The sequence below is a fragment of the Halichoerus grypus genome, chromosome 9, assembly GCF_964656455.1.
Source record: "Halichoerus grypus chromosome 9, mHalGry1.hap1.1, whole genome shotgun sequence".
Lineage (NCBI taxonomy): Eukaryota > Metazoa > Chordata > Mammalia > Carnivora > Phocidae > Halichoerus > Halichoerus grypus.
Genome location: NC_135720.1, coordinates 29,951,856 through 29,967,808, shown reverse-complemented (window position 1 = coordinate 29,967,808; position 15,953 = coordinate 29,951,856). Strand labels below are relative to the sequence as shown.

At 39.8% G+C, this 15,953-nt stretch overlaps 1 protein-coding gene across 1 annotated transcript in view; it reads right to left on the bottom strand.

Annotated features, from left to right (window-relative positions):
* SLC2A12 (solute carrier family 2 member 12) overlaps positions 1-15,953 on the bottom strand; it is a 55,074-nt gene that overhangs the window by 21,315 nt on the left and 17,806 nt on the right. The window contains exon 2 of the mRNA XM_078054706.1: positions 14,308-15,639. Within this exon, the coding sequence (XP_077910832.1) occupies positions 14,308-15,639 (1,332 nt within the window). The remainder of the gene's footprint in view (positions 1-14,307; positions 15,640-15,953) is intronic.

Genomic DNA, 15,953 nt, shown 5'->3' with positions numbered 1-15,953 from the left:
AGCAAGTACTGGTTGGGAATAAGAAAAAGTTACTGGCGGTGGTCTTTAAACTTTCTTGCCTGTGTAACCTTTAAAATAATTTGAAAAACTAAGTACTTTCTTTCATTTATAAGTCAACATCAAACTTTCTTCTCGCTGTAACTTTAAATGATAGCAAAGAATGCACTTTCTATTGTATTATAAACTCTAACATATAAAAGAGAGCACTTCTCATGCTTTTAAATATTTCCAGTAGAATTGAAATACCATACCTATCTGATATTCATCATCATCCATTTAAAAAATACAGGAATAAGGTACTTAAAGTAAATTTTATATTGTTTTTCACCTTGAACTCAGTATTTTATCCTTTTTCAATGCATTTTTAAGCTTAAAAGTCTTTTGATCACTCCATCATAAGTGCTCTGGAAAAAATTACCATAAACTGAAATTTTAGGGTTGTTTTATTTCCCCTAAGAATTTTTAGGTATTTTTTTCTCAGCTGTTAACACAATAATTAATAAAAAATGGATCAAAATTATAGAAATATATTACAAATCTTTAGAATTAACTATTAGATATGAAAAGTGAAATTTATTGAAAGAAACCTCTCTTAACAGTCAGGGAGTTTTTTCTTTATTATGTATGTGTGGGTGAATGTCACTTCTAGACTAACAGGATATATTTCTACTCTTTAGATGAAATTTATTGTCCTCAAGAATAATGAAAAAAGATGGGGGGTTGAAGAAATTTTATAATACAAGAATCACTCAGTTCTTTGAATTAACAAAAAAAGTAATTTGTAATGATATATCAGCTGATCACTTGGTTAGGTCATCCTTTAATTTTTTTTTTTTTAAAGATTGTATTTATTTATTTTGAGAGAGAGATAATGAGAGAGAGCGAGCACATGAGAGGGGGGAGGGTCAGAGGGAGAAGCAGACTCCCTGCCGAACAGGGAGCCCGATGCGGGACTCAATCCAGGGACTCCAGGATCATGACCTGAGCGAAGGCAATCGCCTAACCAACTGAGCCACCCAGGCGCCCCATCCTTTAATTTTGCTGAAAGCAAATTGTTGGCAATATCTAGGCCTATGAAAGGATTATTATCTAGTCATTAGAATCATTTTTCCATACCACACCTACACCAATATTTCCAATTATCTTTTTGATTACTGCTCCTGAGGTTTTTATAATTTGGGACATGTATCATCATAATAAGTTTTCTAATGGATAATAGGTGTGCTTTCTTCCACTTAAAGTGGAAGGACAATTATCACTAGGGAGATGAGGAAGAAGAAATTGTAGGAAACAGATTTTTCCGGAAAATCAAGAAACTGATTTTCTTTGACGTATCCTCGAAGCAGTACTCTGCAAAATGAACCCCCAGGAGCATGAATATCCCAATTTTCAGACCACTGAACTAGGATTCAAATTGGAGGAAAAAAAAGGAGTTCCAAGAAATTAACCTTTTCTTGTTTAAACTGTAACTGGAATGTCATGCTTCAGATGTAATGTTATGTTGTACTTTTTTGATGATTGATGCTTTACTTTAATCAGAAAGGTATTACAGTTTTTAATATTACAAATGCTCCCTGGAAAAATTCTTAACATTGTGTTCTGGAAAACAATAAAGTAACAAAGGAATGCTTGTGTTTATTAAGATAGTTTAAACCTTAGTCTGTGTCTTTAATGTCTTTACTGTCTGATATTCACAATTCTCAAGGGCACAGGACTGAGAGGAAAGTTCAACACTGTTGTTTTATGTGAACAGTTGCCCATGGTAACGGAATTGATGGTGTCATTTCACTGTGTTGAGTTGTGCTCATGCTATAAAAATGCGGTTTTTAGACTGGTTCTATTAGGTACTGGTCGGCTGCATCATCCGACTCCAAAGAGGAAAATAGGATTTAATTAGGTAAGGGCACATATGTCTTTAAGTTTTTCCTCCTTTGCTTGGATGCGAACTTACTGTAAAACTATTCAGATACTAATTTTTATTTACTTTGCATTATTTTAATGGTTAACATCAGAGGACCAAATAACTCATCACTTTCATCAATCAAAATGGCCTTTAACTTCATTAATTGGAAAAAAAAGGAACAGTATGGATGGGAATATTGGTGATAAAAAAAACCTAAGATTTAAAAGGAAAAATATGAAAGATCTTAAACTTATACACTTAACACTTAACTTATACTTAACACAAACAAGTGGGTGAATATGATTGTTTAATGGCTACAGTTGATACTGAAACTCTCATATTGAAAGCATAATAATTTATGCAGTATGCCTTTTCTCTAAAGGCATGTAATTATCCCATAAGAATAGCAGGAAAAAAAAAAGATGATCACTAAAAATGCCTTTCACTGCAATGATTCTGAATATTAAAGACCTAGAGTCTAGGAGAAAATATGAGGAACATCGAAATCTTTTTTGAAACATTGGATGTACTTCTGGTCTAAAAGCTTCTCTGTTCTAAACTCATCATATCTTGGAGTAAAGCAGCTAAGTAAACTTCTAAATTAAAACCTGCTGTTTCACATCCCTGGAATTCTCAAAATCTTTAGCTGTGCAAACATCACATGAACAATTTCTTTTTGAAGAGCTAGAGTTATTTGGGTATGAAATCTAAATTTAAATGTTACGGCAGATGAGTCTTATGCTTCCTACTGATACCTATCCTCCAAAAAGCTGGCTAAACTCCATAAAACTAAACCAAACAAAAAGTTAGACTCCACAGTTTTTGAGCCTTAAAAAAATTCTAGTTTGTTATTTAAAACCGAAAAGTGGCCTTTTTAGGACACTTGACAGACAATTCTCCATGGATCCCTTGCAGTTCTGCATGTCTTAGGAGCAAAAGCACTGACTTTTTTTGTTCTGGCTGTTTTTCTAAGGATGTTTGTATAACAAACAGTCTTGGAAGACAGAGACAGTATCTCCTGTATCCAGTAAATTAAGATAATGTCTTCTTCCACGGAGGAAATCAGGCTGGCTTACTGTCTATTATAAAAGATTTGGGTTCCCTATACCTGGGGCTCCTCTTCTCAAAAATGACCCAGTGTGTGTGCACGTGTCATCTGGTTCCCTTCATGTTGCCCTGTGGGTACTGGGGCTTGAGGAAACGGGGCAGTGCTGATATTCTGGCTATTGCTATTGCTGGGGGTAATAAATTGTCCTTTGTCTCTGATCAAGAACTCTTAATGTTGTTTTCCAAAATCCATAAAACTGTGACAGGGTAACTTGTTAGCTTGCAAGTGGGCTAAAATATTAGTCAGTTTGCAGTTCTTGAGAGTGTGATTACTTGTGGCTATGGTATGATTTTTCTACAAAGATCTTTTATTACTGTTATCAACTATGGACTGCCCTTTTACATCTGAGGGATTTAATAGGATTGTTAAGCCTGAGATAATCCATTGAAATATTTCTATAAACTCTAATGTTAATTAAATAAGCAAAAACAAACCCCAAATGCCAGGTTCAGATTCTCACATATTTCTCTTAGGAGAACTGTGAAGGAATTGTCTTTAGGCTTTTTGGTAAAGAGTCAAGTTTAAATACATCTAATTACTAAACCAAGGTATGAAAAATTATCCCATGATATTGCTCATCTCAATCTTTGTTTTCTAGGGAAGGGCTGGGTCTTGTATTTGAAGAAAAAAATAGAAATCTGGAAATGAATATTTTGTTTAACACTATAAATTTTTTAATGGCTTAATTTTAGGAAATTTAAAACACAAACCTTCTTAGGTCATCAAATATTGGAGATGGCTTTGTGTCCTCAATTGACTAGCTTTATTCAGATACAATTTTTGGTCAAATGTGCATGGAATTCCCCACACCATACATTCATCTCTAATTCCCTATATACTGACTCAGATACATACCGGAGGGATCAGGATACATCAACTCCAAACTAGAGAGAGAGAGAGCTTCCCCCTAGTCACAGAAGCTGAGAGAGTTCCAGAAACAATTTTTTGACTCATCCAACAAATATTTATTGAGCCCCTGTTGTGGGCCAGGCCCTAGGTTAGGCTGGAGGAAACAATGGTGAAAAAGACAGAGTTTGTGTGTACATAGGACATATAGTCTAAATTAGTTGCACCAACTTAGAAGAGTGGACATTTGAGTATTTCTCAGGCTACATCACACCTTTCACCCTTCCCCAATGCCTCAGGACTTTCTATAAAACTTGTCTGGTTTCCTAGGAATATCTCCTGACTGTAGGTAATCCAGAATTAAACTATATTTCAAAGCACAAATCTATTCTTTTTAGTCTTGACCCAACTGGAATGATCTGTGGGAGGGAGGTGAGGAGGACCATGGGATCATAATTCAACTTAGGGCCATGGAGCACTTCCCGTGTGTCCTGACATGGCTTAAGCAAAATGCCTGCTGATGTCAGGGTTGGCATTATCAGAACTGTTCATGTCATGTGTAGACCACAGTCTGACATTTATTAGCACTAATAACTAACTGTATCGAGTCCATACTGCACACCAGGCACCAAACTAGGAATGTCGTATACAGACTGCCTCACTTGCCCCCACAATTACACTGTGAGGGAGACAGTACTGCCCCATTTTCTAGATAAGGAAATTGAAAATTTGAGAGAGGAATTGACTTGCCCAAAGTTCTACACCCTGGAGCTGGGATTCAAGGCCAGGGAGTCAGATACCAAAGCCTGGTCAGAATTCAAGCACTCTGTGCCATGGCCTCAACAGGTTTTCTTACTGTGCCTTCAAGTTCGTGTCCCCTCAAGGCCACTTCACCTGCCATCATCCCTACTCCCAGATCTTCACTCTGCTTTCTTCATACAAGCTGTGACCCAAGAAAGGCCTTCTGTGACCATTCGACCTCCTCCACACGTGCTCCTTCATTTATCCTTCCCATTGTTTCTTTACCACTCTTACCTCCATCTAGATTTGAACACTTCTCTCCTCCTGACACTATTGTACATGTATTCATGTTCTTGCTTCTTGCCTGTTCCCACCACTGGCTCCATGAAGGCAAGTTGTAGACCTTGCTCACCCATCCCCGAATCGCCACACTGAGCACTGGGTGAGCAATACACACACACATACACACACACACACACACACACACACACACTCTGCATACGTGAGTGAATGGATGAATCTCCACCGCTTTCTCCCCCTCCCCTCACCTCTTGGTCACCCCAAGTTGCTTTCTTGCTGGAACGCCTGCCTATTTGGTAGAAGAGCTCAGGGGAGATGATTTGGTGGCACCTGTCACTCAGCCTGCAGTGTGAGGTTCTGCTTGAATGAGTGAATACAAAGGTAGTTAAAGAATAACTGTCACAGTCTCATTACTGAACTTAACATGTGACGTTGGACAAATTCCTTCCATCTGCTTTCCTGAAGAGATACTAGTCATGAGATGGAAGAGGAAGTTGATTAATTAATGAACATAGGAATGTTTGGATTTTGAAAAGTCCTAATTATTGTGAAAAGAATAGCCACACACATTTTTCTACGTTTTGGTGGCTAACTTAAGGAGGGCTGGGTTTCTATATAAATATCACCTCAGATGAATTCATAAGAGAGTAATTGCATGCCTTGGGTTTGGGTTCCCCTGTGCTTTACTTTTGAAGCATGAGTAGAAGAGAAATCTTCATGTGGCTCCGTGTCCTCACAATGTCAGGAATCTTTGATTCTACCCTGAAGTTTGAACCATGATGGACAAATATTCAGCTATTAAAAGGAGCTAAGTGATGATCAGGAGCACCCCAGAAATGCAGTGGAGGGTAAGATTAAGATTTTGAACATATTTTAAAGTGAAAAATGAGGTATGGAAAGTTAAATGTTTAATAAAGGTCTCTAATAAAAGCAATGGAGTCTATATCTTGATTTCATTTGATGGAGGAGTTTTTGTATTAGTTACTGAAAAATGGAGGGCAGAGGCTCCTAAACCCTTCAGGCCATGGACCCTTCAGCAAGCTGGTGAAGACTATAGATTCCTTTGAATAACTTTTTGAATGCATGAAATAAAATACGTGAGATTACTTTGTACCAACCAAATTCATGGTCCCTCCTGAATTTAGGTTCTAGGGCAACCTTATTATTTTACAATTAGGAAAACAGAGGACCAGAAAGTAAAATGATGTAGGGCATATGCTTTAACCTAAAAATAGAAACACTTTTTTTTGGCTGGAGAAACTATGTTGTGATCTAATACAATTAAGGAATGTTGTTCTAAGCCAACCCGTATTTAAGAAGGTTTAATAAAAATGGTTTTAGTCTTGCTTTCAATTTTACTTTAGAAAAGCAAGTACTTTTCCCTTTATACCACCGTTTTTGCAAAGGATTTGCATCTGTTACAAGCAATAAACTCTCTAAATGAAATACCTGGGCAAAAATCACATCAGGTTAATAAATTTTACAATGCATTCAAGATCTGATATGAAAACCTTGCTTCTAATAAAAACCTTCTTTAAACTCTAACTGCTTTGTGCAGTTTATACCAATGCTCTAGAACACAATTTTGGTGATTGAATTGGAATTCCCAGGATGTGTTTTCTTTACCAAAGAAAAACTACAACATCAATACAGACATAAACGACTGACTCTTGGCAAGAAAAACAAGGACAATGACCAGATCCCTTCTAAAAACTCTAGGAGAATCAACAGCCCCAAACCACGGGTGTGAAATAACTGCTTGTTATCTTTAGAGGGGAAGATTCGGGATTCTGTCAGACTGCATGCCTCCCAGTCTTGTGTGTGAATACCCAGTTCTTCAGGCTTGTTTGTTTTACTCAACATGTGCTTATATGGCACTTCTCAGGGCCAGTTTTTAAGGACTTTATTATGAGCTGACTTACTCCTCACAATGCTATGAGATAACTATTAATTGTATCCACATTTCTAAGTGATAAAAGATAAGGCACAGAGAAGTTAACTAACTTCCCTAAGTTTGCACAGCTGGCAAGTGGCAGAGTTGAGGTTTGACTCTGGGCGCTGCCCTACTTCAAAGTCCATGCTTTCCCTTTTCTAAAAAAAATTGAACCCATACCTTGTTACCTACATGTAACCCAGCTCAGTCCTGGGAACTGCAATTATAAGTTGGAGAAACCATGAGATGACGGGTCATTTCTTTTTCCCATACCCAAACCTCCTTCAACCATGAGATTCTCCATCTCATTAGCAAAAGGAACCTTGTTCTCCATGCAGAAGGAAAAAGCAGAGGTGTCCAAGACAAATCCGGAGCTACTTTTAGATACTCTGAGTCTGAAATAACGCTTCACGACTTAACAAAGAAAAGCCCTATTTCTGAGCACTCCTAACCTCCCTACATCTTATATTATAGGCAAAACCACAAAGAGATTTTTGGGACTATGCGCAAGTGAAGTTTGTTCTGCAAAAAGCCTCACAATGGTGACTAGCAGGGACAGCAGTGTCTGTGGTAGCCTAGCATTTCCAGCTGACGTGGTGCTCGGCCTGCCCTGGACAGCTTGACACACATAAAAAACACACTTCGAGATCTTTCTTATATTTGTATCTCATTTTTAAACTCCTTCTTCCCCAACCTCCCTCTTAGAAACACTAATGTATTCCTTCATGGTTTTCAAACAGACTTATACAATGTTCACTTGGAGGGAGAGAAGGAAGAAAATATGAGATGCCATTTCTTCCCTCAAAGAGCTTATTCTAATAAGTATGTTTGGTAAACCAAAACAAACATACAGAAGCAATACACTTCATCGTTAAGGACTAAGTCGTGTTATTACACCCCCCGTGACTTCCACTCCCACCATATGCAACAGCATCCCAAACACTCACCTGCGCATCAGCTCATGGGACACTCCCTATACCTTGTGAGATCGAACAAGCGTTATTATGAACAATTCATAGATGAGAAACAGATTCAGAGACGATAGATAACTTAAAGATCACACAGCCAGTAGGCAGAAGAGCTGGAATTGGAAGAACCCAGCTTTTCTGATTTTACATTCAGGCTCTTTATTACCCAGACCTGAACTACTCTACACTAGAAATATTTCATAGTTCATACAAATAAAGACCTCTAAGAAACAGGGTGAATTCATAAAGGAGATTAAGACTTTCACTAAGCTTTAAAGATAGGAGGGATTCGGGTAGAGTAGAGGAGAAGGAGAAGGCCCACCAGGGCCTGTGTCTCTTGACCTTGACTGGGGTGTGGAGCAGTGGAGATAAAGGGGCACAGAGAGGACTGCACGTCGGCAGGGGGTGTCCCTCACTATGCAGTCCACGAGGAGTCTATATGTACTTGTGTATGAATGGTGGCCAAGAAGCGCAACACCACTAACTACAAGGTAAACGGTGCCCCCAGAGTCGTGCAGGCACCCAGACAGAGCTGAGTAAGATGATGGTGGGCCTTGAAAATCACACCATCTTTCCCTCAGAGATGGGTCAGATAGTAGTAGAAAGAGAATGGAATGAGGCTCCAGATGCCTGGGGTTCTAGTCCTAAATCTGTGTGACCTCATTCCCTTGGACTTCTTTCTTTTCTATAAAAGGAATATGTTAGGCTAGATCATTTCTCATCGTCGTTTCATCTTGAAAGATATTTGACTTCTCTGATTTGGTAGAAAGTAGGAAGCCATGGAAGATTCGTGAGCCATGCTGACATGAGGAACATGGTAATAAACGTGCCCTCCCACAGAGGAAGGGTGGGCATGGGAAGGGTCTTCCAGGAATCTAGGCATGAGTTCATAAGGGATAGACTAGGATGGCAGAAACAGGAAGGAAAAGATAAATACAGGAGCCATTTGTGAGGGGGAATGCAAGAGCATTTGGTCATTGACTGGATTGAGAAAAGGCCCCAGAGCATCAGACTGAATGACAGCATGGGACATTCCCCTGGCATAACGGAGAAAAGAATTCAGCATTTGGGCTTCTTGCATTGGGCTGATAGTAAAGCATAAAAGTGGAAAAATCCAGTACTCATTAGGAGAAAAGGAACTAGAAGCCGTGTGACACGGTAGAACTAGAACTAAGTGAGAGTCATCAGCTCAAGGGAGATCATGAATGCCCCTAAGAAAATAAATGTGGAGGCTTTTACAGTGCATTAGCAGAAGAGTGTTTTTCGGTTTTATAGCTAAAGAAACAAAAGCCAAGAGACATTAATTTAATGACCTCATCTCTTTTCAGAAATTGATGGAATGGAAGCTAGTCATACACTTTAACAATTAATATTTTAATTAAAAGAAATAAATACCTATCATAGCATTTGAAGAGAGAATTCAGGGCCCTTGACCTTCCGGAATATTTTTTTTCCATATTCACATCTATTCTTTCTGAGTCCAGAGTTTATTACTCTGGCGGTTCTATACTGTGTCCAGTTAGCTGAGCTGGAACTACGTTTCCCAGAGTCCCCTCCTCTGTGTCCTTTTCAGGGAGGGCTGGCTGGAAGATAAATTTGCAGGAGACTTGGAAGGCCAAAGTGACACATCAGCCCTGTGCTGGGTCCTAGACATCCCTGCAGCTTGTCACGTTGCTGTGACCTGCTGCCTCTCCTTGCTGGTCTGGGGGAACAGCCAGTGCACAGGTTCCCTCCTTCAGCCTCTCCTACTACTAGACCAGGCACACAGGGCTCTACGGAGAAGGACACCTGTTTTTCTGAAAGTGGCCAGCGTCATCAGAGTCCATGTGGTGAGAGACAGATACGGGCTCCAGTCGCTTCTCACAGATTCCAGTTTGTCCTGGCTTGGAGTCCGGCTTGTCTTCCCCCGGCCCTGCTGACCTGCAGGGCTGACTCTGACGACAGCCAGATGTGGAGGCAACAGGCTTCCACAGGCTTCTTCACCAGCTTCCCTTTGTCATGGCCCTGATGAGTGACTTTCTCCTTTTCCTCTCACCGTCCCCTTCCAGACCTTTGCTTTCTCAGTGTCTTCCACAGCTATGTGGGGTGCAACCCTTGCAAGAAATTCCTTGTCCCCTATTCCTCACAGTGGTTCTGCTTCCCTGATAGAATTTTTCACACTGCCGGGCACCTGGGTGGCTCAGTTGTTAAGTGTCTGCCTTCGGCTCAGGTCATGATCCCAGGGTCCTGGGATCGAGCCCCCCATTGGGCTCCCTGCTCTGCGGGAAGCCTGCTTCTCCATCTCCCACTCCCCCTGCTTGTGATCCCTCTCTCACTGTGTCTCTGTCTGTCAAATAAATAATAAATAAAATCTTTAAAAAAAAAGAATTAAAAAAGAATTGCTCACACTGCCTTATTATCCAGGCCTTTCTATACCCAGCCTCCCTTTAATTGACTGTAATTTGTGCCTTTCACTTATTCCCAAGGGACTATTAGCTACCAGAAAAGGGTGATGAAATTTTAAAATACATCTTAGTATTTTTAAATAGTCATCATGATGAACTGAGCACCAATATTCTAATAAAAACCTTCTTTAAACTCTAACTGCTTTGTGCAGTTTATACCAATGCTCTAGAACACAATTTTGGTGATTGAATTGGAATTCCCAGGATGTGTTTTCTTTACCAAAGAAAAACTACAACATCAATACAGACATAAACGACTGACTCTTGGCAAGAAAAACAAGGACAATGACCAGATCCCTTCTAAAAACTCTAGGAGAATCAACAGCCCCAAACCACGGGTGTGAAATAACTGCTTGTTATCTTTAGAGGGGAAGATTCGGGATTCTGTCAGACTGCATGCCTCCCAGTCTTGTGTGTGAATACCCAGTTCTTCAGGCTTGTTTGTTTTACTCAACATGTGCTTATATGGCACTTCTCAGGGCCAGTTTTTAAGGACTTTATTATGAGCTGACTTACTCCTCACAATGCTATGAGATAACTATTAATTGTATCCCTTTTCTAAAAAAAACAGGGAGATTTGGAGACACCATCTATAGGCTTCTGGCACCTGACCCTGGAAGCCTCCACAACACCCAGAACTACCCAGTTGCTAAGTGGGAGAGGAACAAACTCCTACCTTATTTCAGCCACTGTTATTTTGGTGTTTGTTATGGCTGAGCTTGAATTCTAACCAAATACACATTAAACATTATCTTAATCAAGTTCAGTTATTCAAGTAAGGGCACATCAAAACTTATCATTATCCTCCCTCTCTTATCCTGTAGCTCAGTCTCATAAATGGACATGCTTGCTTACCAAGCAGAGCTTCAGAAAAAGAGAGACTGTCTCTATCTTGCATAAAATGCAGATTGGCCCATTTAATAGCCTTATGTGATGGACAGTGATCCACTCTTTCCATTCATTCTTACTTCTAATGTATCTTCATGGCAGACTGAACTAAAGCAATTAACATTTATTAACAAGACCAACACTGGACTGTCTATTCTTGTCTTGGACTAGGCATTACCACTGAGTTTCAGAAGACAAGAGGTATTTTCAATTATTCGAGAAAGTCACTTAGCCTGAGATAAACTGCCACCATTTATAAAATTTGGTGAATACTCTCTCTTCACAGGCTTGTTGTGAAGGTAAAATGAAATACTCCAAAGTATGTAAAGCCTTCCTTTGACATAATAGGTGTCAATAACTATTAGTCAAATCTAAAGCCCAAAGTACATTTTAAAAGAATTAGTATAGAATACTATTTAAAGAATCCTAAAAAGCAAATAACAAGCGCCCCCAATAATTTTTTCCAAAATCAAACTAAGTTTCCTGAAAAGGGAAATTCTTGCTCTAATACAGTAATGTATCAAATGATATGCTAGTGACTGAGAATTTGCTGCATTTTTCAAAGTCACCCAAAAACTAAAGAGAGGGGTAGTATGAGCTGGGGAAAACTCTGACCATGAATAGGTGGGTTCTGGAAGTTTAGGATCAACGTCTCTGATATAATATGCGCCATGTTGTAATCTCTGTTAACCTGAAAGTTTCTCTGACTTAAAACAAAGAAAGCATCCTTTTCTTTTTGCTAAACTTTCCTGAGATTCTTAGTTGATTATTGATATTTCAAAAGATTGGATCAAAAAATTGATGTAAAAAATATTTTTAGTTTTATGATGAATCTATAGGAAAAAAAAAGATGCTGGCAAAGGAAATCAATGAGGACAATACCACCTGATGTTTATCACATGAGTAAAACTGACTGTACTTATTAATATAAAAAGAAGGTTCACTTGTATCTTGTCTTTCTGGTAGACTTTAAAGAGTTTCTTAAAATAAAAGTATAAGATGCTTTCTCAAATTTCATTAGCTTTATGTATCAGAGTAAAGACATAAGTATTGTCTGGACTGCATGTTTGTGCCCTCCCTACAATTCATACGTTGAATTCTTAATTACCAATGTGATATTTGGAGGTAGGTCATCAGGTAGAGTCCTATGATGGGATTAGTGCCCTTAGGAGAAGAGACATAATAAAACTACCTAGTTCTCTCTCTCTCTCCATCCCTCTGCCCTGTGAGGAGACACTAAGAAAGTGGTGGCCATCTACAAACCAGGAGGGAGGCCCTCACCAACAGCCAAGTCTGCCAGCACCTTGATTTTGGACTTTGCCAGGCTCTAGCCTGTGAGAAATAAATCTCTGTTGTCTAAGCCATCTGGTCTTTGGCGATTTATTATAGCAACCCAAACTGACTAAGACAAATGTCTCCCAGGTACACACCCAAGATGATTGAATCCTGAAATAACAGTAGAAACCTGTTTCTAGGAAACTATTCATTAATAATATTTATCATTGTTAAGTCTTAACAGGGAGGGCCAGGGTTCAGAAACAAGTCAGAGAGATCAGAGGCTGATGGTATTATAGTATTTACCTTATCCGCCCATGCTCAGTCACTTATAAGCAAATCTGTCTACTCCTAGTGCCAGAGGAAGGGCCAATCTTGTCAACCATAGTTTGGACTATGTGCCTAGAGGTGTCCCTGAACAACCATTTATGACTCTGCATAGCAAAGAGCAGTCAGTCAGATTCCTTCTCTCATTCTGGAATTTGAAAGAGTCAATATCCAGAAACTGATCTCACTTAGAAGTGGGAGTAGACGCAAGGTGAGGAAACAAAGCTGCAGTATAGGCCATATCAGCCATGTGCAAATCCAGTTATTCATTAACTGAGATTAAGCAGGCCAAACCTGCTGGTTGCTGACCAGAAAGAAGCAGACACAGGGAATATAGCTCAGTCAATTCAGGCATAATCTCCTTGAAGACAGGGACAGTGTCTGTCTTGTTCGTTACTGTTTCCCCAACATCTAGCATAGTTATTTGTTATTGAAAAAAAATAGCCACTTGATATGTATCACCTGAATGAATAGTTAATGACTTAACAGTAGATCACCAGAGAAAGCCCTAAAGGGACTTTCTTTCTAGAAACACCGTCAGTTCCTGGCACCAGAAACCTAAATTTGTCCATGAAATTCCTTCTCCTTCAACATAACCTATGTCTTCTTGTGTTCCTAAGCTCCACTACTTCCTTTTATTTGAGCACATTTGTTTGGTCCTTGATCCTTGTAAACAACAACAACAAGAAAAACAAGACTTTGTGTGAGAGAGGAAGGAAGAAAGGGAGAAGGGGAGACAGGTTTGAGAGAGAGAGAGAGAATGAGAGAGAGGTGTAGGAGTTGAGGCTGGTAGAGAGACTACACTTTACTTCCCTAAGAGAGGTTTAGACTGGGTGAGAGGCTGAAAGACAAGGAACTGCAACAAACAACCTGTTCTAGAAAACTCTAGAGGGTTTGCTCAAGATAAGTGTTTAAACTTAATCACTGCAGTAGACCAGCTATACAAAATAAGACAACCGTGTAGCTATCTCCCTATAAATTGTTTATATTGTATTGAATGGGAGTAACTTGACTCCCATTCTCCTGCTTAATGAGTAAAGTGCTCAGGGAGGTTACTCTGGTGATAAAACAAAGGGTACTTAAAGGAATAATCCACCCTCTTTCCCAACTCACCATTTCCTGTCCTTCATTATTACTGAATGCCTCCACTAGCGTGTCTTTAAGAAAATCTAAATGCTTGGATTTTTTCCATTTATGAAGAACTCAGGAATGATATGGAAGAAAATGTTATCCCAGTAAACTGCTTTCATAAAACAATATGTTCTCTTGGGCAATACATGTCTTTCAAGGTCTGGTTTATCCCCAATCAATCACTGTTAAATTATCCTCATGTGACAGATAATGGAAAACTAATCCTTCTGTTGAATACCAGGCCCGCACATTTCACAAAGGAGGTATGAGCCAAGCATACTTTCCACATTAGTAGATACATCAGGTGGCCAGTATTATCCCCATCTTACTTCTAGTAGTTATATGTAAAAGGTACCATAGCCATAAGATGCTCTGATGGTCAAAAGCAATATGTTAACATTCATAAGGGCAAAGAAGGAAGGAATAAAAAATAAAATACTTACTTGGTCCTAGACCAATTGAAAAAGCAGCAACATAAACAAGCAAGCTGGCTAAGGAAAGCCATTTCAAGAAAGCTGGGACGTCCGCAGGGTCTGTGACTATCTGGTATTCAGCTTGGCTCAGTCCAGCATTTGGTAAGGTCGTCACCCCTCTCTTATCCACATCATTTTTTGTGGGCATTAGGGAATTTCTGCTATGGGTAGTGATCCCCTTAAAGAGCTCTCTAAGAGTGTCATCACTGGCTGATAGGTTTCCTGGCCCATAAAACACAGACTCATCCAATGACTGGTTGATAGGGCTATGGCTTCTGCAGATATTGGTGAAGTTCATGGGGATGTTGAGATTCACGATGCCCATGGTCACCAATGAAGCTGCCATCACAGAGGAGCCAACACAGAGGAAGGTTTTGCTCCCAACGTGGTCTACAAGAAGAGTGGCAGGGATGGTGCTGATGACCTTGACAACTCCAACCCCCGTGGAGGCGAGGCTAGCTGCCTCATTGCTTTGGAAGCCAACAGACTTCAAAACAGTTGATGCATAGAATAATATGTTTGGCTGACCGGTGACTTGCACAAAAAATACCAATGTCAGGCCTATCATTATCCGAGTCCTCATGTTGTCCTTTGATCGAAACAGATCCCAAAAACTATACTGATATTCATCTTTCAGGGAAGATTTTATCCCAGTGAGTTCCTCCGTTGTATCCGAGATGGCTCTCAACCTTCTGAGAACCTTGCTAGCAGCTTCCTCGTGTCCTTTCATCACCAGAAACCGGGGACTTGGAGGAAGAAAATACATTGCAATTGCTTGCAAAACTCCCAAGGGAATAACAAGGCCAAACATATATTTCCAGCCATGGGAAACATTGGCAAATGCATAATTTGAAATGTAGGCGAAAAGTATGCCGATGACAATCATCAGCTCATTCAGGGACACAAGAAGACCTCTTCTGTGTTGTGGAGCAATCTCTGCGATGTAAACACATGTGGCAATTGAAGAGAGTGAAATGGAAACCCCTATAGCAATGCGGCCCACTATGAGAACCGCATAAGATAAACTGAGTATCAAGACTAAGCTTCCGAGTCCAAGGAGGCAGGATGACAAGATGATGGCAGCCCTTCTTCCATACCTGTCAATCAGGACCCCTCCAGTGAGGGAGGCCAGCAAGGCGCCAATGAGGAGGGAGCTCACAACCATTTCCTGCTCATGGCAGGTTAGGGCTAATAAGGTTCTTATCTGAAGAAGGGCCCCAGAGATGAGCCCAAGTTCATAACCCACCAGGAGGCCACTGACAGCAGCAGTGACAGATGACAGGAGAGTAAACATGCCGCAACCTACAGGCAGAGAGAAGAGACAGAGAGGTCAGTTCTGCGCTGTTATTTTCAAAACTTTATGTCTGAATGGAGACTTAACCTTGTATAAGTAAGTTTTTCAGAGCACTGAGTATAACCACACACTTAAATATAGTAAAATAATATATCAAAAAAATGATTAGATATAAAAGGAAATATCCTTTTCTTTCATTTTTGGGAGGCGAGGGGTGGAGACATTTAGGAAGTCACTTCCTTCTATTTGTGATGCTGATGTTTTTAGTTACTAGCAGACAGCTATGCAAGATAAGCAGATGACAGATGATGAAGACTGAACA